Source organism: Acartia tonsa, chromosome 7, assembly GCF_053477335.1.
Source record: "Acartia tonsa isolate MP-2025a chromosome 7, ASM5347733v1, whole genome shotgun sequence".
Classification (NCBI taxonomy): Eukaryota; Metazoa; Arthropoda; class Copepoda; order Calanoida; family Acartiidae; genus Acartia; species Acartia tonsa.
This window is the reverse complement of record NC_137266.1, coordinates 11273333-11296491: the sequence shown is the minus strand read 5'-3', so window position 1 is coordinate 11296491 and position 23159 is coordinate 11273333. Positions and strand designations below refer to the sequence as shown.

Genomic DNA, 23159 nt, shown 5'->3' with positions numbered 1-23159 from the left:
AAGCATCTGCAGCCTATATTTCTCAATAAAATATTATAAGATTCATATGTACTTGTTCTCTATAATTTTCTACATCAAAGGATATCAAAATATTTTTTTTACATCAATTAACAGCCGAGATTTTTAAAGCCAAAGTTTGGAAAAAGTGCTTGAGAAACTGGATATTGCTAAATATTTCTTAGTTTTTTATTAGTATATTACTTTTTATCAACCAGTTAAAAAACAAATAAGAAAGAAGAGCAAGTTTACAATTGATACATTTTTTATTGCATTTAAAAACGTTACTTTTACATATAAAAAACTACTTTTCAAATTTTACTGAATATATTTTTCTTATAACCATTTTCCCTCAAATATTATAATATCTCCCACTTATTAATATGACCTTAAATAAACCCCTCCCCAATTTATGCTCATTACCAGAAGGATTAGCGCAAACTTTACCAATAAATTCACGCCCACTTATCAAATTAATCTAAGACACATAAAAATCATTTAAATTATTAAATGTTTAATAAAAGTTTGTAGCTGTAACTTTTTGTTTTTTTTAACTTATTTTGATAAAATAAAAAGTGTTTGATTTCTGTTTATGTAAACTTTCAATTTGCTACTATTTTTAGTAGCGAAGCTACTCTATAATTCGAATGTCCGTCCGTCCGTCCGTCCGTCTGTCCGTCCGTGTGAGACAGAATAGGGGAAACGTGATTTTCTCGGCTCCTATTAAAGATAGACAGCTGAAATTTTTTGACAACATTCCTATTATTAAGGAGCACAATTAACTATAAAACATCAAGGGCGATTGGACCGCTTTTTATCAGGTTTTAGGCTATTTTTGTATTTATCACATTTTTCTCCATATCTTCAGTGTTTATGGTCCTATTTTCAAAATTTTTTCAGTTTTTGATATCAAAATTAAATTTCCTGTCGTTTACAGAAAACAACCATAACGGCCACACTGCCATTTTGCAGGTTTTAGGCTATTTTTGTATTTTTCACATTTTCACCATATCTTCAGTGTTTATGGTCCAATTTTCAAAATTTTTCAGTTATAGATATAAAAATTAAATTTCCCGTCGTTTAAAGAAAACAACCATGACGGCCAGACTGCCTTTTTGCAGGTTTTAGGCTATTTTTGTATTTTTCACATTATTCTCCATATCTTCAGTGTTTATGGTCCGATTTTCAAAAAAATTTTCAGTTATAGATATCAAAATCAAATTTCCCGTCGTTTAAAGAAAACAATTATGGCGGTCAGACTAGTTTTATCAGGTTTTTGGCTATTTTTATATGTTTTACATACTTCCCCATATATTTGGTGTTTTTGGTCCAATTTTCAATCTTTTTGGGGATATCAGTATACAAATAATTTTTCCCATTGTTATGAGAATCTTTTATGTAACCTGCTTTGACCTTCGTCATCATTAAAAATAAAACAAATTTAGTGTTAATTTTTCCAATAAATCTATTCTTGATTTTAATAAATACACTTTAAATCTACTTTTACGTATTTCCATCTACGATTTTTTGTGCTTCGCTACTTATGGATGTTGTCATCCTTGTTTATAGGATTTCTTTCTGTAAGGGTGTTTTTGCAATTTACACTAATCTAAAAATGCCTTTTAGAGCAAGTGAAAAAAGTGCTTTCAGCATGAAATAAATTTCTTGGAAAAATCTTTATATAAGTTTTATAAAAAGTATTGAAATTATGAGGAAAACACATCATTTCACATTAAAAAAACATTTTTCTTGAAAGTTAAATATTTCTTAGTTTTTTATTAGTATATTACTTTTTATCAACCAGTTAAAAAACAAATAAGGAAGAAGAGCAAGTTTACAATTGATACAATTTTTATTGCATTAAAAAACGTTACTTTTGCATATAAAAAAATACTTTTCAAATTTTACTGAATACATTTTTCTTATAACCATTTTCCCTCAAATCTTATAATATCTCCCACTTATTAATATGACCTTAAATAAACCCCTCCCCAATTCATGCTCATTACCAGAAAGATTAGCGCCACCTTTACCAATAAATTCACGCCCACTCATCAAATTAATCTAAAAAACATAAAAATCATTTAAATTGTTAAATGTTTAATAAAAGTTTGTAGCTGTAACTTTTTGGTTTTTTAACTTATTTTGATAAAATAAAAAGTGTTTGATTTCTGTTTATGTAAACTTTCTATTTGCTACTATTTTTTATAGGATTTCTTTTTGTAAAGGTGTTTTTGCAATTTACACTAATCTAAAAAAGCCTTTTAGAGCAAGTGAAAAAAGTGCTTTCAGCATGAAATAAATTTCTTGAAAACATCTTTATATAAGTTTTATAAAAAGTATTGAAATTATAAGGAAAACACGTCATTTCACTTTAAAAAAAAACATTTTTCTTGAAGTTACTTTTTCCTCAGCCACTTTTTCAAAACTTTGGCTCTAAAAATCTCAGCTGTTAATTGATGTAAAAAAAATATTTTTATATCTACTTATGTGGAAATCTACAAAGAACAAGAACATATACATTTTTTGATAATTCATTGAGAAATATGGGCTGCAGATGCTTAAAAATACTTTTTCGAGGGTCATGCTGTATAATCTGATTATTCAGTTCTGACACTCTACAAGTTTTAATGTTCGTTTGTGCTACCGTTTCAGAGCTTCGCTTTTATGTATGTTGTAATCCTTATTTTCTTATTAATAGAGCATCAGTTGAAGAAGCTGAACGGCAAGCTAAAGCAGTTCTAAACGCCGCCGACTCAACTGCTACGGAAGCAGTTGACGATAGCGCGACTCTCAACGATGATTTAACCGAGGAAGCTGCTGCGCCAGCTGCGGAGATACAGAAAGTTGTTCAGGATCTTGATAAGGATGCTGAAGGCTCTTTCCAGGTTGAAAATTTTTAATCCATTTTTAACACTTCAAAAGAAGTAGGTATATAGCTTCTGTTCAATTAGGGCATATTTCATTGCATTACTTTTTCTTATTCTTGTGAAAATTAAGCCATTTTCCTTTAATAATAACAAGAAGCTGCGCTCCTAGCATTCAGGGTAAGAGATGATCTTAAAATTAGATTAAAATCTAATATTAAATTGACCTAAAACCATTTCAGGACCTATGTGAAGCTTCCCTAAAATGGAGAACTCGATCGGTTCAGTAGTTATTGAAATCTTAAGCTTAATTAAAACCTTACTAGTTTTATAATAGGATATTATTTCCTTATTTTACAAAAATTTTGATAATTTATATAAGCTAAACATGGGTTAGTAGCAAAAAAATAGTACATCTTTTTGAATACAATGTTACGGGCAATTTGACTAAAACAAAGCATTCGATAGTTTCCCAGAATTATTTATCTAATATTTTTCTAGGAGCAAGAGGAGAGTGTTAATCAACAATCAAGCTTGGATGTTTCCTCCGAATTGGTAAGGGAATATGTATGTCTGTATTTATATTTGTTTGTCCGTTGTTAGTCTGTAAGACAAAATTCTCTCTGCTGTTGTTAAGATTGTTCGTCTGTCCTTAATAGTAAACAAGTAATAGTTTATCCATTATGGCTTCAAACCCGATAAATATCCGCAGAATTAGAACCTGTTCTAAGCCATACTGGAAAATAATGTATATCACCATATTACAGACAATTTTCCACGAAAATTAAAAAATGCTAAAATCAATGCAAGTTTTTTTTTATCCTGGGCCTTCGGCCCCTCGGGTCCAACAAAACTGGTTTTAATAATTTTCATATCCACTGAAATCTGTCTATAATACAATACTATAAATAAGTATTATATTGAAAAGATATGGTTTACTTGTAGCATTATTAGATAAATTTTTTTTTGTAAAGGTTCTATAATTCCATTCACATTAATTTAATCAATCATTTGTTGTTTGTTCGCCATTCTGTCCATTTTAATAAAATCTCTTTTCTTTTTGTGTGTTTTAATTTAAGAGTTGTTTTAATGCTTTTTTTTCAGGACGTTAGTGATATTCCATTCGAAGACGAGACTAGAACCCTTTTCCCTGAGCTTAAGGAAAAATAGTTTTCTATAACGAAAGAGTAACTTAGTATCATTGAGTCTCACTTCATATTTACTTTTTCTCGGCTCCTATTTAAGATAGAAGGCTGAAACTTCTTGTCAACATTCCCATTAATATGGAGCATAATTGACTATAAATTTTAGTGTTGGGCCGGATACTTTTTTGCCCGGATATCCGGCCAACGCCGGATATCCGGCAAATATCCGGTTATCCGGCCAAATTACCGGATTTCCGGCCGGATAACCGGCCAAATTACCAGATATTAAAGTAGTAAAAAAAATATTTCTTCAGAAATCTTATATAAATTTACATAAAGTTAAACTTATTTAGAAAAAATGTTCTTCTAGCTTCAATAATAAGAAAATTATAGCCATTTAAGATTTTAAAAAGCAGAGATTTTTGGTGTTAAGTATAAAAATTATAGAGCCGGATATCCGGCCGGATAGTTTCAATATCCGGTATCCGGCCGGATATTAAAAATGGCCGGATATCCGGCCGGATATCCTACCACACCGGATATCCGGCCCAACCCTATAAAACATATATGGTGGTCGGATTGCTTTTTAGCAGGTTTTTGGCTATTTTTAAAATTTTCATATTTTTTCCCATATCTTTGGATTTTCAAAATTTAATGAATTGACAGTATCAAAATTAAATTTCCCGTTGTTCTAAGGTTTTTTTTGTGTTCAGTTCAAAGATGAATGAACAGTTAACCTTTTTATTTTTTACATGTTTCCCCTTATATTTGTTTTTTTGGTTCTATTTTTTGCGGATAATTTATTTATGGCAATAAAGCATGATAAATTTAGAACTGAGAACTGTATAAATATTTTAATTAACTTTTTAACCAATAGAAAACTTTTAAATACAGGAGGAAAAATACATGGGAGATGCCACTCTACATGAATTTATGCATAATTTTGAAGAGGTAAGCAAAGCCGTTTTTTAAAAGATAGACGTCTGAAATTATAAAGATTTTCGCATGTCCTTGTTCTTGACATTTAAAACATCTTCCTAGATTTCTTATGAAATTGTTTGTTTTAGGAATTAAGAGAAGGATTCCGACAGGGAATACAAAGTAATAAAGAAGGAGAAAATGTTATTGAATCAGAGCAACCGGTAAGTGCCATTCTTTAAATCATTATTTTATGTATTCCTGATTTATTTTTTTTTATCATACAATAAAAAGCCTTATGAAATGATCCTTTTATATAAAGTAGTAAGGATCTCTCTAACCGCTGAACCGTATGGTTTAACTTTTGAGTGAGATGGTTTTAGGATATTTTTCTCTCTATCCCTTCCCATTCGAAATTAGATGGTAGTGGCGCTACCTCTAGTATATTATAATGAAAATTATTTTTAATCTGTAAAAAGATACGAAATATGATAGTTGGCAAATACATAATTAAATTCTACTCTACATCAAAATCCTGGATTAATTTTCCTTACAGTTACAACAGAATTACAACCTAATTAAGAATAGACCTTTCTATCTTTGACGCTTTCCTCTTTTGGGCTTATATAAAGCTGAACCTTACCGTTAAGTGGTTACCAAGATCTTGAGCTACAGACAGATAGACATAAGACATCATGGTTCTTGGCATTTTTGTGAGACCATTATTTATGTTCATCAAGGAGGGAGAAGACTTTGGATTGTAAATTACAATGGTACTTAATGTTTTATCACCAAGTCATCTTATTCGTTGTCTTAAAAGTTTTGGTTACTTTTTTGTTGAATTTTTAATGGTTGGTTAGTTGTTCATGAAGGAAGAAGGGGACATTGGACTGTAAATTTTAATGGTACCCAAAGTTTAATAAATAAGTTATCACATTCGTTGGCTTTAAAGCTGTAGGCACTTGTTGTATTTTGATTGGTTGGTAAGTTGTTCATGAAGGAAGGAGGGGACATTGGACTGTTAATTTCAAAGGTACCCAAAGTTTATTAACCAAGTTATCACATTCGTTGGCTTTAAAGCAGTGGGCACTTGTTGTATTTTGATTGGTTGATTTTGACTTTTCAACCAATAATTTTAGTCAACACAGAAGGGGTAATTTTGTTTATCATTATGTTTATTTACCTAGGAAACTGCTGCTGCTGAGAAGTGCAGAGTTGGCCACCTGCCTGAAGGTTTATTTGGACAGGTTCTGGATAATACACACACTGATCTACACACTCCGGATAAAAGGAATTTATTCTATTCATTCTTTTATGAATATTGATCTTAATAATATATTTTATGAGCAATTATCTTAAAGAAATGAGGGAGAGGAGTAATTTTATTAAAAATAAGGTGTGTTGGTTTCAGTGCTCGATAGACATTTTGGGGGAAAACACAAAATGATCATAACTACCTACTACTTATTTCCTCATATTTTAGCTTTAAAATTATTGAGAAATAATGATATAATAGTCAATCATGGGATTTATGCCTTGATTATTTTTAGGAATTGTTATTTTTAGCTAAGTAGCTAAATTCTTTTAAACCATTCTTGAACTATAGGTACCTATTGAGTTAAATTAGAATAAATGATTGTGTTCAGTGTTCACATGACCAAGAAAGACCTGCCTAACATATCAACAATTTTCAATGTAACAGCAAGTGAAGAAGATGTGAATTCTCCGCAAGAAAGTCTCAACACCCCAGATCCTTATAGTGCTGAGAAAAGGAAATAATTCAATATGTATGGATTTTAGGAGCGTAGCTACTCAGTGAGGGAAAAATAGGCTTTTAATTACACTAGTCCCCACACAGTTTTATAATTAAGTTTTCTTATTTGTTGGCTTAAAAACTTTGGGTACCTGCTATAGTGAATTTTAATTGGTTGGTTCTTTAACTTGTGTGTTCAAACGTTCCAACCACTAATTTTAATCTGCAGAAGGTATAAGTTTGTGTATCACCATTGGGAATATATATCAATTTATCGGCCATTGTCTTATCCTATTAGATCCCAGATATGTATATATATTGTTTACAGGACCGTATCTACTCTATTATTACATTTTGGAGATTCTGATCGCAATCTTTATCTATAATTTTGACATCACGAAATCATAATCAAGCAGTAGGTGTAATTTGCAGTTTTAATAATATATAATTGATGTAAACCCCACCCCAATTATTATAAACAATGTCCCCCTTCTGTAGATCAAAATTGTTGGGGGGAAAGTTTGCGCACAGCTAGTTTGTATCAATCAATCAAGATTTTAAAGCTGCTCACGTTAACAAATCTTTTGGTTCCAGTATTATTGATAATCCAGTATCCACTCCCTCCTTGGTTGGTACAGACAATTTGAGAGTTTAAAAATTAAATTAAAATTAATTTTATTGAATACTTTTCGTAACGCAGTGTGTACGAAGCCAACAGAAGCTTGCCAAATTTCTCTCAAATAATAAATGTAACAGCTAGCGAAGAAGATATTAATTCTCCAAAAATAGGTCTAGATACACCTGATGTTGAACAAGTTAATAGGTGAGATTTGGTTTTAGAATTATAAACAAACAAATAAACTGGATGATAAGTGCCTAAGACTATTTTTATATATCCCAATCTATTATATAAGACCAACGGCTACGTACTCCCCTAGAGGCCTTTAGTGGCACTTTATATGTTTATTTTATTTTAAATATCTATGTATAATGTATATGTTGCGTGCAAGTCTCTACGTAAAAGCTAGAATGTTGTTATATTGTGTAAGATAATAAAGATTTTCACTGTTCATCAAGATCTTGTTAACCACTTAACCGATTGAGTTTTCCATTTTTAATATCTTACAGGATGGTTTTAGACTATTTTTCTGCTTTTTTCCTCGTCTTATGCGGAGCCCTAGATGATATATTACAGTAAATAGAATGTAAAATATTTACGGACATGCGAAATAAATAGCAAAGCAATTTAAACATCAAATGAATATAATAATCATTTCGAATATAAAAAGGGTTTCATAATGTTGTACTTATCATGTCAAATTCTAGAGTTAACAATTTTTTAGTGCAAACCCCAATCAGAGCCTGCCAAATTTCTCCCAAATAATGGACATCACGGCTCAGTCTGACGACCTGGAGCACCAAGAAGAGTTGGAGCTCTCCAGAGCTGACGAGACTATCCCTGACTCCGCTGTCGCTACTACAGATGCTGCTGCCGATGAGTTGATCCTTGTTGAGGATAATAGGAAGGATGACGTAATCAGCCTTCTGGAAACTTCGCAAGGTATTATTTATAAAATGCTAGGTACAAGGAATCCAGGGGACATTGGGCATTTTAGTACACTAGTCCCCAAAGTTTTAAAATAACGTTTTCTTATTCGTTGGCTTAATAACTTTGGGGACTTTAGAATTTTGATTGGTTGGTTCAATAAGTGTTCAAAAGTTTTAACCACTAATTGTAATCTACAAAAATGGGTAATTTTGTTTATCATTGGGGATTTACATCAATTTATTGGCCATTGACTTATCCCTTTAGATCCCTGGACAACATGTCAATTTAATATTTAAACATATAGGATATCTTACTAGTAAATGTTATGTTTCAATAATAAAGGGGGGGGGCGAAAGTGACACTTTTTGAAACCAAAACTAAAAGTCAAAGGAACTCAACTAAAAAAAGAGTTACAGGTCTGAGATTTTGCATGGCAGTTGCTTTATAGGGGTACAATATGGAACTGTGAAGAAACGGCGGCGCAACCGCCGAAAACCGCCGAGAAAAGGCAAAAAAAAATTCGGTGGGAAACGGCGGTTTTCGGCGGTTGCGCCGCCGTTTCTTCACAGTTCCATATTGTACCCCTATAAAACAACTGCCATGCAAAATCTCAGACCTGTAACTATATTTTTTAGTTAAGTTCCTTTGTTGACTTTTAGTTTTGGTTTCAAAAAGTGTCACTTTCGCCCCCGCCCTTATAAAGTAGTTGTCTTTGTTCTGTTAGATGTTACTTAAAATCTCTAAAATGACATGTTGCGCATGATTAAACGTATTTTGCTTTTAAAAGGACACTTTTGTCTAGCTATTAATTTACTTTCTACATTGACATCAGAAGAGTGCAAACATGCACGAAACAATTTGTAATGTCTGAATAAATATGTAAAATTCATATTTTGTTTGTGAGTTAACCTCTTATATTAATTTACTTTCTATATAAATTACCTATGCAATACAGAAAATATTCCTTTTAGAACCTGAAAACATAATAGAAGAAATTAAAGACGACTCAAACGAGGTACAAGAATCCATAGTTGAAGAAATTGTTGAACGTCAAGCAGCATCTGACAGAGTAGTTGAACTAATAGTTGAAAAATCAACAACAACTGAAGTTATTGAGATAGTTGATAATACCAAGCTTGATAAATCCAGGAAATTATCAGTTATTGTGGATAGTATTGCTAAGAAAGTGTCCAGTAGTACGTTTTCATATGATTCGGCCACCGCAACTATAACACCCACCAGGAGACCAACACTTTCAAGGACCAAGGTAAAGTTATCTTGTGATATTTATTCCTTTACAAAGATAAATAAACCCATCAATACTGTTTCGGTATGTATTTCTTGTATTCCCTGGCAAGTTCGAACCCATTAATCCCTGTTTCCTTACACCAGAATTCCCCTGAGAATGAGTGTGTTACGCGGCCTTCCTAACCATCCGCGCGGCGCGTGGCTTGTAAACAGACAAAAAAAACGCGCACTTTTCCTTTGATTAGTCCCACGTGAGGAGCTACGTGAATGAAAATAATGTATTGCTTGAATATACATGCGCTCTGATGTGTGGAATATCTCAAATAAGCCTTCCTGCTTAGTTTGACATCATATGTGGTAAGAATTTATCTTTTAATTCTTGAAAATAAGCGTAGAATGGTACAAATTTATGAAGATATTTAAATCATTAATTTTTCAATAAATAGACCATTTAACTGCTAAGTTTTAACATACGAATATTTTCCTTTATTTTATTGATCATTTTATTCTAAAATTATCAATTTCTGATGCGATTAAATATGTTTCGTGCCAATTTAAAGTTTTTTAGTAATTTCATATTTTTGATTAAATTGAAATCACGCAACCTCGATGTTACAAAAATAATAACCATTAATTTTATGTAATTAATTCTTATATTTTTGTTTTAGACTCACTGTTTTCATGGTAATAAATACACATTCATAAACTTCACTATGTTGGTCATTCGGAGGGCTTGAGATTAAGATTTCGAGAACGGCTAGGCATTGCGTTCCGAAACAATGAAAACAAGACAGAACAGATGCGGCTAAGAACAATCTGTGAAGTTTTGTGAATGTGTTGGTTGTGATACCTTAACACACATTATTATAGTCGTAATCAGTACAGTTAACTTTAGTGACAATCATGGGTCCTAAAAAGAATAAAGGTGAACAATTGAGTAAGCGGCTGCGTCCAGCCGTTGATGCCCTAACCAGTGAGCTAAGTAGAGTGATGAAGTTGGTCAGTGATACTTCAGAACTTGATGTTAGACATCTCACTAAGGAATCAATCCTTGTCCATGACAAGTTCGAGACATTTGACAGCATCATGGTCGGTTTTACCAAGCTGGGTTTGAGAATCCAAGAGCTTGATGAATTTAGTGACATTTATTCTGATATAGTTACTGTGCAAAAAGACTATAGTGCCTTGAAAGATGCTCTTGATGCTATAGAAGAGCTTAGTGACATTCAAAGTGTTGTTGATGTAGTTGGTGATAATTTGCCTAACCATCAGGCTGAACTATACGATCGATGCTTGAAGATTGTGAAAGTTATTAAAGGGCCATATTTCCCCTTGCCTGATGCAATTATAAACACTTTGTCTGCTTTGATGAAACGGCTGGCTGAGGTTAAGCTTGAACCTGTGAAGCCACCCACGACGACGGCGGGTGCCTCGACAGCATCGCCATTTGTGTCACCGTTTGGCACACCACAGTTCGCCGCCGGTTCTATGTTCACGCCAGGATATATGAATCGTGTCGACGAACGTCTTCTTCCATCTTTCGACGGCCTGGAAGCATCCTACGTAAGTTTTAAAGACACTTTTAAAAAGCTTACTGTAGGACAAGACCCGTCGTATTTACAGTTATTGTTGAGCAGTGAGAAGGTCTGTAGAAATAAAGAGCTGAGACTTCAATTAACTCAGATTCAATCGCATGAATCTCAGTGGGCTTACCTTGACGCGCGTTTCAAGTCAAAGACACGTCAGATGCTCTGCCTTTTCAACCAATGGGAGAAGAAGTCTAAACCGTCGGACTCCAACCAGATTGTGACTGTGTTAGCAGAGTTTGGTGGTGCAGTTAGCCAGCTGGAGCAGCTGACTAAAGATGATGAAGATGATGAGGTCACCACCAGCCAGTGGTTGACCGTGATACTTCTTGAGATGTTATCCAAGAAGTTGCCACGTGATTTTCAAGTTAAGCTCAATTTATCATTGGGCTCGATGGATGTCCCAAACGTCCCAAAGCTGTTGAAGATTATTGAAGAACAGCGGGGCGCTATTTTAATGCGGTGTTCGACTGATATGGACACCCCCTCTAAGAAGAAAGGTAACCCTGCGACAGCCGCTACCGCCGTAGGTAAACCTGGTAAATCTAAGATGAAACAGTCATGTTTTGTTAATGGCTGTAATGATATGCACTTACTTTACAAGTGCCCAAAATTTCATGACCTGTCTGTGCCAGACAGGAAGAGTATTGTGGAGAGTGCTGGATGCTGTTGGATTTGTTTGCAGAAAGGGCATAAATCTGTGGATTGCCCGAAGGCAGATGTAATAGGCGGATGCAAAGTGGACAATTGTGGTCAGGCCCATAACAACCTTCTGCATGAGAGTGTTGATATGGCTGCCGCCGTCTATGAAGTACATACTTCCCCTGAGGCGAACCTAATGTTAATGTTACAACAATTAGACGTCGTTGATATTAATCGCCAGAAGGTCCCAGTGAACGCCATGTGGGACACTGGTTTAACTACTTCAATGGTAACCCAGTCACTTGTTAATAAACTTCAGTTACCTTTTACTGGATGTTCAGCAAGAATTTCTCTAGCTGATGGTGAAGTTAAACGTCTCCCGACGGTCAAGCTATGTTTAGTTGATCGACACAAGAATTATCACATATTAGAACCTGTGGTAGTGCCTCTCATTGGTCCTGAAGAGGCAATCTGCTCCATGAATCCTGTGGAGACAGCTGTTTTGTTTGATATGAAACCTGAAGATTTTACTTTGGTTAATGGGCAGGTGGATTTGCTCATTGGGCACCTCTGCCCGTCGATGTTTCCCTACTCTGAACGTTCAGTAGGAGAAACCATGCTTTACTCCAGCCTGTTTGGATCTGGATATTTTGCTGTTAGTGCTAATGGATTAGCAAAGAGTAGGTATGTTGTCTGCTCAGATATCGAGTTGGAAAGTGAAGCTATAGGGTTTTTAAAACCAGAAAGCTCAGATGTTCAGCCGCAGCCGACTGTTGGTGCTGCTTGTGATGCTATTATTGAACCTGTTGGTTCTGCTTGTAACGCTGCTGATGGACCTTTTGGTTCTGCTAGTGCTGCAGCCGTTGACAACCTGGCTACGGCGGGTGTTGCCGTGGTTATTACTGATAATGATGTTAGTTGTGCTGCAGTTATTCCTGATGATATTGGTAACGATACTGTAGCCGTTGATAATATTGTTACGGCGGGTGTTGAGCCGCTGAATGATTCGGTTCCAGCCGGACAAGAGCCGACGGGAGTTTCGGTTCCGGCCGGACAAAAGCCGGTAGATGATTTTAAGTTTTATGACAGCCACACTTTTATTACGTGCCCTGGTGGTGTTATGAATCAAGAATCGACTTGGTTGCTGCCAAGCTTGCCGCCCGACACAGGGTAAGAGGCCTGCAAATGGCGGGTGGAAATATGGCGGGTGTTGCCGCCAGAAAGTCATTGAAATTTTCAAACCACACATATCTAATCTACAACATAAACTATTTATGTGAAAATGATCTCTAAAGAAAAAATATTACAAGTTTTATGTTGAGCTTGTGAAAGGAACCTAAATCGGTTCTGTAAAGAATAAGTATTCATTATTCAATTAATTTTATTGTTCATACCTAAGCACAAATATTCTACAAAACTGTTTAGACTTTTAAAGCAGATTTTAAAAGATTTTGTTTCTTTAAGTATGATTTTGAAAAGCAAAAGTTCGTGTGTGTTAACTACCAAATGATTTTTGCAGAATTAAAATACCTCGAAAATGTATTTTTTATGGTTCACGTTTACTTAAAAAATGTTATTTCTCAGATTCTCATATGAAATAATGCATTAAAGTAAAGAACACAACATGTAATATTATTATGATAATGTTTAAAATATTCCTCATTATTATTTTAAAAAATTATCGCAAAAAATCAAGATATTTGTTTAAAATTGTAAGCAAATCAAAGATTTTCTTTCATTCCGGAGGCAGAGATTTTTAACAATTCATGTACAAAAGTTTTTCTTTTACTCCGGGAGCTGGGATTCCTATTAATCCACGCGTAAAGATTTTTTTTCATTCCAAGAGCAGAGATTCGTAGTAATATACGTACCTAGCGATTTCGGACAATTCTAAACCTTGAGAAAATACTTTTAGCAATTATTTTCCTAGGTATGTATATTTTCGTTCATGTTTAAGCATTTATAATAATGAACACGATGTATGATATTATTAAAATATTGATTATTATTTTATGTCAATATCACAGAATTAATTTAAGATAAACTATGCATATTTTAAATTAACTCTACCTTCATTTTTATCGCATATATTAAAATACTGCTTCAATGTATTTATTTTTTTAGAAAAGAAATGGGTAATTTTATCATTTCTTAAGATTGATAAGTAACGCAATTTTTGACACAATTTCGTTTAAACTTTCAAATCGATGCAAGATTTTTTCATTTGAAATGCAAACTTAAGTTTTTTATACGTTTTCGCAAGTTTTTTCAATGATTTAAGTCTTTCCGGGACCAGGGATTTTTTTCGCGGAAAATTTCCTAGGTACCTACGCAGATATAAACATTTTTATCCTTGTTGGATTGAAATTTGATATGATAAGAAATTAACAGAATGAGATTTTTACATCATTTAAATATTTCTTTATGATTTATTACAATCACATAAATAATTTAATATTACATGCATATTAAAATTATTATTATTTACCTTTGAACTGATGCACCTAAAGAAAAAATGTAGATTTTTTCGCCGATGAATTAAGTAGATTCTTTGATATTGTAGAATTAAGCTTAATAAGACCGCTCTACGGTGTATCTTAGCTCTGTTTCCTCAGCCAGACATACCGCAGAACGGCAAAACTAAAGCATAAGATAATTTTTTTATTTCGACGCTTTGATTGATGATTCAAAAGTTTCTTGAATTATTTCATGATTCTTTTTATTTTAATTTGATTTAAACATCACTAATTATGTTTATTTTCAGTTGATGCAGCCCTGCGCCAGAAATCCTGTTGGAAATTATGCAGTATCAAAAGTTGTGATGGAAAGACATAACGTCCGACAGGATAGCTGGAACATGGCAATTATTTATATTTGATGGATTTGTTAGTTTGTATCTTGAGGGATTCATTCTGACTGAGGCCCCAAATTGCCTTAATTATGACTGTTTGAATATGTATAAGTTGCTTTCTTCTCAAAACAGAGAGAAATTGCAAACTCAGCATTTAGAGAAGTTCTTTTCTTATATTGAGCTTTTGTTTTATTTTGGTAAATTTAATTTGCATATTTCAATTGCAATTTTAATTTTACGCAATTTTGATTCACGAAGATTTAAAATCATGAAATTTTAATTTCCGAAGTTTGATGATTTTTACAGTCATACTTTATTTAGATTTAAGTATCTATTTTATTAAAACATGTTTAGTTTTAAGGATCTTACTTATCTTATCTAAAAATATTTAGATGTAAGCACGAGTATTTTTCCGCCGGAGAAAAATTCTAATTATTGAGAAGTTTTTATGCAATTTTACTTTTCTTTTCTAGCAAAAAGATTTAGTAGAAAAAATGTCATTATTTAATCTTTCTTTCTTTTGATGAAAAAAGTTTGAGTTGATTATTTAATTATTGATGCGATTTTTAGTATAAAAATCATTTGCCTATTTTATTATGTGGGTACCTAATTAAAGTTTAGGTACTAATGATTATTAATTCATGTATTCGCAATTACATGGTCTGTAATTCTAATTTTATTGAGATTATGAGGCCATGATATAATGAGATGTGCGAGTGGTAAATGTGCAATTCATGTATGTTGAATGCTTTTCCCATTCCTTATTCCTATCCTTATGTGGTAGTGGAGTCGGTTTGAGTTATTGTGGTATTCGTAAGTTACCATAACCAAATTTAGGCCTTATGGCCATGACATTTTAAACTCTTGTGGTTTATGTGTTGTGAGATTGTGATTTCGTGGACACTGTCTGCACGCATATTGCAAAGATGAGGTATTGTGTTCGATTCCCAGTGAATAGACGGGTGTCTTAAAATTATCAATTTCTGATGCGATTTAATATGTTTCGTGCCAATTTAAAGTTTTTTAGAAATTTCATATTTTTGATTAAATTGAAATCACGCAACCTCGATGTTACAAAAATAATAACCATTAATTTTATGTAATTAATTCTTATATTTTTGTTTTAGACTCACTGTTTTCATGGTAATAAATACACATTCATAAACTTCACTATGTTGGTCATTCGGAGGGCTTGAGATTAAGATTTCGAGAACGGCTAGGCATTGCGTTCCGAAACAAATACCAATTTGATTGATTGGTTCATTTAAGTGAGTGTCTAAATGTTTTAACCAATAATTGTAATCTAAAGAAGGGATACTTTTGATTTCCATTTTATTTTACTATAGGAATTAGAAGAAACTGTAATTCATGAAAACATTGAAGAAAATATCGTTCAAGAATCAGTTGGCGAAGCCATAGAAATTGAGAGTGATGGAGACAAGGAGGAAATTGATGCAGTTGAAGAGATAAAAGACCACGAGGATACACCCAAATCTACAATTGTAGAGATTGCTGACACTGAAAGCTGCAGAGATGATATTCTTAGCAATGTTTCAGAAAAAGGAATAGATATATTAAATGTTTTGAATTATATCAGCAAAAATTAGGGAAACAATCAAGGAGTGATTTCTAACTTTTTCTGTCTTAATTATTATTATTTAAGTAGAGCTAAAGAAAGTAATCTAGGCATCTTTCTCTCCCTAAATAGTTTAAATTCAATTTCAGAATATCAACTTATGATCCATCCTCCTATATCTGTCCTAAGACATCTACCCACCCCCACCCCCCCCACTCCACCATTTTTTTAGAGAAAAAATACTTATTTCTAACCCCAAGAGTCCTTTTCCTACATAGTATTATAGGGACTCCCAACCAAAGACAAATCATCAAAAAAACATTTTTCCATAAAGATCTCTGATATATCTATTGATAAAAGGTTCAGACAGGGATGATGTTATCAGCATTAGTGACGTACCAGCCACGCCTATATTAGAAAATCCCGAGGATAATGATGATAACCTAGCCCCTGTTCAGTTGAAAGATTTAACCACTGATGATAATTTGCCTGCCACCCAGCTGCAGGATTTACCTTTCCAACCCAAGGAAGATACTTTGAGAGATTTGTTAGATCAAAGAGCGGTGGACATAAACAAGGTAACATATTTTCCAGTATGGCATCGGAACCGATTAATATGCAGTGGATTAGAACCGGTTATCAGTTATAGTCAAAAATCATGTATAACATTACGGACAATTTTCTACTAATATTAAAATAAAAATAATAAAATTGAAACAGAATAAATGAAATCGCTATTTGTAAAATTGTTTTTTTTAGGGGGATATGAGAGAAATGTTGGAATGTATAAGTACTACGGCGACAAGGTACACAATACTTTTATTATCACACATTTAATCTTTGCCATAAATCAGTTAGTTGTAATGGTAAATTATCAACGCATAAAAATATTTCCCCAGATTAGTATTAGTGCAGATACTTAACAACTTCTATGATCGTTAAACACCAGTTTCCTATGTTTATTAGGAACCAATAGATTTCTTATTTATGGACTTTCTAGCAGTTTAGCTCCTAGCATATAGGTGCTATTTGAAAGGGGTTTGTAAAGCAAAATAAAGCCTAAAACCATCCCGGGACTAATGTAAAGCTTCCCTAAAATTAAGAACTCTATCTGTTCAGTAGTTCTTGAAATCTTATGCTACAGGCAAAAAAAAACTTTCTACTTTATATAATAGGATTTTTAAAAATTTAGATATAAATTAAAATTAATACTTTATTCCTGTTTATATTATTTAGGGCGAGCTCAATTGCTGGCTCAATGTGGAGTGAAGCTCCGGCAGAAACCAGTTTTACCGAGGCCGGCAGCCTGTACAGCGAGGTGCCTTGCGCGGCCAACTCTGCTGATGGCAGCCTTAGTGAGGCACCAGGTAACTTAAAGTCAGATTTATTTCATTTGATTATGACAAACTCACTCACCTTGTCATTATTAGAAGCTTGAATTCTGAAAGCATAACATGGATTAGGTCTCTGTGATACACCCCATGATTGACACGTGACAGAGACAAATAAGACGACACTCAAACGTCCTTGTAGATTGTATGGAGAAATTCTGCGACTTTATGACTTATGTAGGAACCAGTTGTTTGTATCTTAGCTATATGATCTTATGCTTTACATAGATTCAGTTCAGGTACAATCTAAAGATGAAAATTATTATTTATTAGCGTTTGGAAATGTTTGCTGCAACCTTTATTTATTGATCTCTAATTCTCTTAATATTGGGTAAAGGAGGAGAATATTTTCTCTGCTAACTACATTGTATTATTTTACTGTTTGTTTCAAACAGTTTAGTCATTTGATTTTTACTTCATAAAAGGAATCTAAAAACAAAGAACCTGCATTTTTTATTTTAAAGATGAAGGCAAAATAATTTTTTTTAAAGCGGATATCGCTCTTTGTAGTGCTCAAATATAGAGTCTTACTCAAATATTGCTGACAATATTTTATGAATTTTAAAATCTAGGAGATGAGGGAGATATTTCAGCGGCTGTGTCAGCCGACAGCTCATTCAGTGAAGCTGTTACTGATAATGCAACAGCTGTGCCACAGGGTATATTTACTTTGGGTTTATCAAAATTTGACCAATCAATACAAAATATCAGAAAATAAGTTGACCAATTCCTCTTATTTACAAAATTTGGTTGTGAGTTTTAGGATTTTTAGGGATAGATTAATGAGCAGAAAAGAATTATATACATTAGGGTGGGTTCATATCGGAATTAGACAAAGCGGGGATATGCAACAGATAAAATTAACCTTAAAAACATTTCTGACTGAAAAAGAATTTTAAAAAATTGAGTTTTAGAACACGACCACTTAAAAATATAATTCATTACTTATTAGTATGCAAAGACGACATTCAAAAATTTTTTCAATCAGAACTATGGCTTCATGGTGCTCCCTGGAAAGGCCTTGAGGAGCTGAATCAGGAACTTTTGTCCGTTTCAAAATATCTCGTTCCTAGCCTTAGAAATCACTAAAAAACCAAAAAAAATTTAAGGTTTATTGAGAATTGTCCAATTTGTAGAGGTTTTTTAGATTTTCTCAGGCTAGGAACGAGATTTTTTGAAACGGACAAAAGTTCCTGACTCAGCTCCTCAAGGCATTTCCAGGGAGCACCATGAAGCCATAGTTCTGATTCAATAAATTTTTGACTCCCATTTACAAATAGCTATACAATTGAATGTCTGGTCGTCAGCGGTTTTAAGACTTAGGATAAATTTTAAATCATCCAGAGGTGTATTATATCTATATAAATTGAGTGCAGATCCCCGCTTTGGCCTCAGAAAAAAATGTCCAAAATCGACCCACCCTAATATACATCGCTATTGATGAAAAAATATCATCTCTCTAGATTCAAATGTTTGGTTGAGAAGTTTAAACACTGCTAGTTTGAACCAATCAATCCACATTTGATTTAATAAAAGGTAGCCAAAGTTTTAAACCCGTGGAATTAGCGTATATGCCTGCTTGCTGTCAGTCAGGGAAGTGTCTGGTTTGAATCTAGTCCACATAGCGTCATACTAGAGATGTTAAAAATAGTATCTACTATGTCTGGCATGTGACACTAAAAGTGAAAGAGGGAATGCGTTGGTCAATAATCATTCGCAACTCATTACCATGCACAGTTAAGTCTTCCGGACCAGGGGTAGCTATTCTTACAATCAATTCTTTAAAAAATTGTATGTCAGAATATCATTCCATTTCCCTGCTTCCGGACAAATCTTGCAATTAAAGGGTTGGTTGTCTGCTGGATGTTACTTCATTTAATACTTATCCTTGGGTGTTCTATTCTTTCACTATAACTCTAAGTAAATATGCACTACTAAAGAAGAAAATATACCAGCAGCTGCCAGTTTTGTATTTGCTGAGGCTGAAGTACTGGATGCAAACAATGAAAATATCAATCAATCACAACAGGTTTGATCATCTTTAATAGATCCAGTCATCAACACATGTTTTCAGTTTTCTTAATTTTTACATTTTTTTTCCCTCCAACCACTTATTTTTTATTAGCCCCCCCCCCCCCCGAACCGGGGATCCCATGTAGAATATACACTCCTGAATAAGTATTAGCAGTCTCCGAGATTTTTTGCTTCAGACAAAAAATCTTTACTGCGTATTATTTGGGTAATCTAATTATTGTTAGTTTGACATTCTCGTGGCCTTTGATAGTCAGTTGTTAGTTCTTCCTGAAATTATTCCAATATTATTACGTAGTTAGAAAAATACTTAATTTTGTGCTTCAGGAGTTTGCTATGAGATCCCCAACCAAGACAGATTTCGACATGGTCGAGGATATGGATTATGAAGAAAGTCATATTGAACAAGAACTTACTATTCAAGGAATGGTTGCATTAAAAATTCATTGATATTTAGAGAAGTAGTTTTTCTTTCTTTTCTGTCGGTCCGTTTGTAATACTTTAAACTTTCTTTATTTTTTCTCTTTTTATCTCTCCTCTATCTTTTCTCTATATCTCCCTCTCTCCTTTTAGTATTTATTCACTTCCGAATATCTGATTGTATGTTCTTGTGCTGAGCGTATTATTTCAATTAAAGTTGTGCTTCTTGGGAATGTTAGTGTCCTTGTTTTATATCATTTTTATTGTATCGAAATAAGCAATTTATTTCCTATATAGAATACCTAGATCTTTTTATTTTTTTCTAAACAACAAATTTTAAGCAACCATTAACTAAAGGTGAGGGTACCACAAATGAGGCAACTGATGTGGACAATGCTATACCTGAAACTACAGCTAAACCTGACGAGACACAAGTACTAGAAGCACCAACAGCAGTCACTGAAAAGGAGCCAGAAGTTTCCTCCGAAACTCCAGGTATAGTTAATAGTACGCAATAATCTAAGTAGCTATTTAAGATATACAACTGATGAACAGTATGAGCTTTTTGTCTAATTGTTAAAAAGGTTATGCTCCTTGTGTGTATCTCACTTTGTCAGTACGTGCGTATTGCTTAGGAGGTATTAAGATAAGTTTTTGTCAAGTGTTTTTACTTCTAATAAAGGTATTAAGATGACTCTTCTGGACTTGGTTCGGGATTTCTCGATACTTTAGTGAATTTACATTTTTTGCTTATGGACAGTGGTGTATTTTCTGCAGAAGATTCATTTTTTTCCCTGCTGCAAAAAATATTTCATTTTCCCCTCTTAGTAAAGTGATATTATCCAATATTCTAAGGGATTTATGTGTCTAATGAGGTGAGAGGACAAGTAGCTTTTTGCTGATTTTTCAAACATTTCCCCATATCTTTGGTTTTTTTGGTCTGATTTTCAAAAAAAATTTCTTGATGATAATATCAGCTGATGTTTTTAGTACACTAAATTTTCCCCCCTGCATATTTTTTATTCCCCCCCCCCCCTCCCTTAGGCCGGGGATCACATGCAGTATATAATACACCCAGCTTGTGTATATAATCATTCTTTTTTTCTAGGTAAACTGGATGAGACCCAGGTGCTGGAGGCAGCTCCAGGCGTCCAGGAATCATTTGGAACTCCGTCTGGTCCAAGATTTACTGGAGTTTTGTCAAAACAGGTATTTGTATAAATACAAAGGCAATTCATATTATAAATATAAGTACGGTATCTAAAGGTCTATTTGTAAAAATCATCATAATTCGTAGATGAGAGTAATATCTATAAAATATTGTTCCCTCTTATTTAGTGGTTAAATTGTTTTATGTAGAACTTCAAAGTTTGTTTGTTTTAAATTTGCGTCTCTTGATCGTTTTTTATTATCATAATTTATTTACTAACCTTTTAGTTAGTTTTAGCTAGGTCAATACATCTATTAGAAATTATCTCTGTTAATTAAATTTACAAAGGCTGTGTTTTGATAAAAGAAAAGTAATCTTGTTTTGATTGAAGGTTCCTGTGACACCTGGTTTCCCCCGCATGTCTGCTCCTAAAGCAGCTATGGCCGCTTCCTTTATTGCTCCAGACCAGGCACTGGACTTCTCTGTTCCTACCATTCTGGAAACTGAGGATGATGATAATGAAGTAGTAGACAATCCCGAGGTAAGTTATGATATTCTACCAGCTTTGCACATACACTTTTCTTGTCCAACCTGCAAGGAAAATAGCCTTAAATTATCGTGTGAAAAGCAGAGCTCAACCGGTTTCGCGATTAGCGAGATCTTTATCGTTCTGCTTTCTGTAAGATATTTAACATTTATTAAGATTATATACATAGATTGATAATTTGTAATGGACCAGTGGTTATACCTCTAGAGGACTCCAGGGAGACTTGATTGAAGGGATTTCTCTTGGAAGTACCCACCTTACCCTTGGACCTAAGGGAAACTGTACTAAAAAGGAGAACCATATTTTATTCGCTACACACAGACAGACATCTGGTTGTTTTTTTTTATAAGGAGGAAAAGTAACTACAGACAGTAAAATTTCTCATGTACTTGTTATAAATGTTAATCTTTTTTTAGGATAACTTCCTTTTTGCCCAACCTCATGATTGTTCAATTGAAGACATTAACGAAGATGACATGAAAACTGAAACTGAACCCCCCAAAACAACAGAACCTGAAAAGCAGCCAGATGAGTCTATGGCAATTGAAATTGCTTCTGAAAATGTCGAGAATAATGAAAAAGACACACCCACGAAAGCAGAGAAAAAAATTGATAAGTCAAAAGAGAGTGAGCAAGTTGATGAGGTTGATATGAATACCCCGGACGTCATAGTTGACCAAGAAGAGAAGGTTATTGAAGCAGTAGAAGAGCTAGTTGCAAAAGATGCTTCCAAGGAGAAAGATTCTGATAATAGCCTGCTAATCATAGGTAAATGTTTGATGTTTTTAGTAGGTAGTAAAGTTACTCTATAAATCCAAATGTCCACCTGTCCCTCCGTTAGAGATCAAGTGGGGAAAACGGGTTTTCTCGACTCCTATTCAAAATACACGTGTGAAACTTATGTTAACATTCCTATCATTAAGGAGTAGGGTTGGGCCGGATATCCGGTGTGGCCGGATATCCGGCCATTTTCAATATCCGGCCGGATACCGGATATTGAAACTATCCGGCCGGATATCCGGCTCTATAATTTTTTATACTTTACACCAAAAATCTCTGCTTTTTAAAATCTTAAATGGCTAGGTATAATTTTCTTATTATTGAAGCTAGAAGAACATTTTTTCTGAATAAGTTTAACTTTATGTAAATTTATATAAGATTTCTGAAGAAATTTTTTTTTACTACTTTAATATCTGGTAATTTGGCTGGTTATCCGGCCGGATATCCGGTAATTTGGCGGGATAATCGGATATTTGCCGGATATCCGGCGTTGGCCGGATATCCGGCGTTGGCCGGATATCCGGCCGGTTACCGGATATCCGGCATTTGAAATCAGCCGGATATCCGGTATCCGGCCAAAAAAGTATCCGGCCCAACCCTATTAAGGAGCATAATCAATTATAAAAAAATCCTGGTTGGACTGCTTTTTAGCAAGTTTTAGGTCATTTTTATATTTTTTAAAATTTTAGAGTCAAGAATTTAAAAATT

The 23159-nt window shown here is 33.7% G+C and overlaps 1 protein-coding gene across 1 annotated transcript in view; it reads left to right on the top strand.

Annotated features, from left to right (window-relative positions):
* LOC145324827 (uncharacterized) overlaps positions 1 to 23159 on the top strand; it is a 67213-nt gene that overhangs the window by 35903 nt on the left and 8151 nt on the right. Inside the window, exons 40-60 of the mRNA XM_080167503.1 lie at positions 2699 to 2885; positions 3366 to 3419; positions 3969 to 4027; positions 4906 to 4960; positions 5077 to 5151; positions 6115 to 6218; positions 6574 to 6699; positions 7381 to 7503; positions 8024 to 8241; positions 9201 to 9496; positions 15903 to 16120; positions 16494 to 16710; positions 16892 to 16938; positions 17369 to 17499; positions 18096 to 18182; positions 19464 to 19552; positions 19882 to 19979; positions 20333 to 20469; positions 21083 to 21183; positions 21516 to 21665; positions 22088 to 22439. Coding sequence (XP_080023629.1) covers positions 2699 to 2885; positions 3366 to 3419; positions 3969 to 4027; positions 4906 to 4960; positions 5077 to 5151; positions 6115 to 6218; positions 6574 to 6699; positions 7381 to 7503; positions 8024 to 8241; positions 9201 to 9496; positions 15903 to 16120; positions 16494 to 16710; positions 16892 to 16938; positions 17369 to 17499; positions 18096 to 18182; positions 19464 to 19552; positions 19882 to 19979; positions 20333 to 20469; positions 21083 to 21183; positions 21516 to 21665; positions 22088 to 22439 — 2924 coding nt within the window. The remainder of the gene's footprint in view (positions 1 to 2698; positions 2886 to 3365; positions 3420 to 3968; positions 4028 to 4905; positions 4961 to 5076; positions 5152 to 6114; positions 6219 to 6573; positions 6700 to 7380; positions 7504 to 8023; positions 8242 to 9200; positions 9497 to 15902; positions 16121 to 16493; positions 16711 to 16891; positions 16939 to 17368; positions 17500 to 18095; positions 18183 to 19463; positions 19553 to 19881; positions 19980 to 20332; positions 20470 to 21082; positions 21184 to 21515; positions 21666 to 22087; positions 22440 to 23159) is intronic.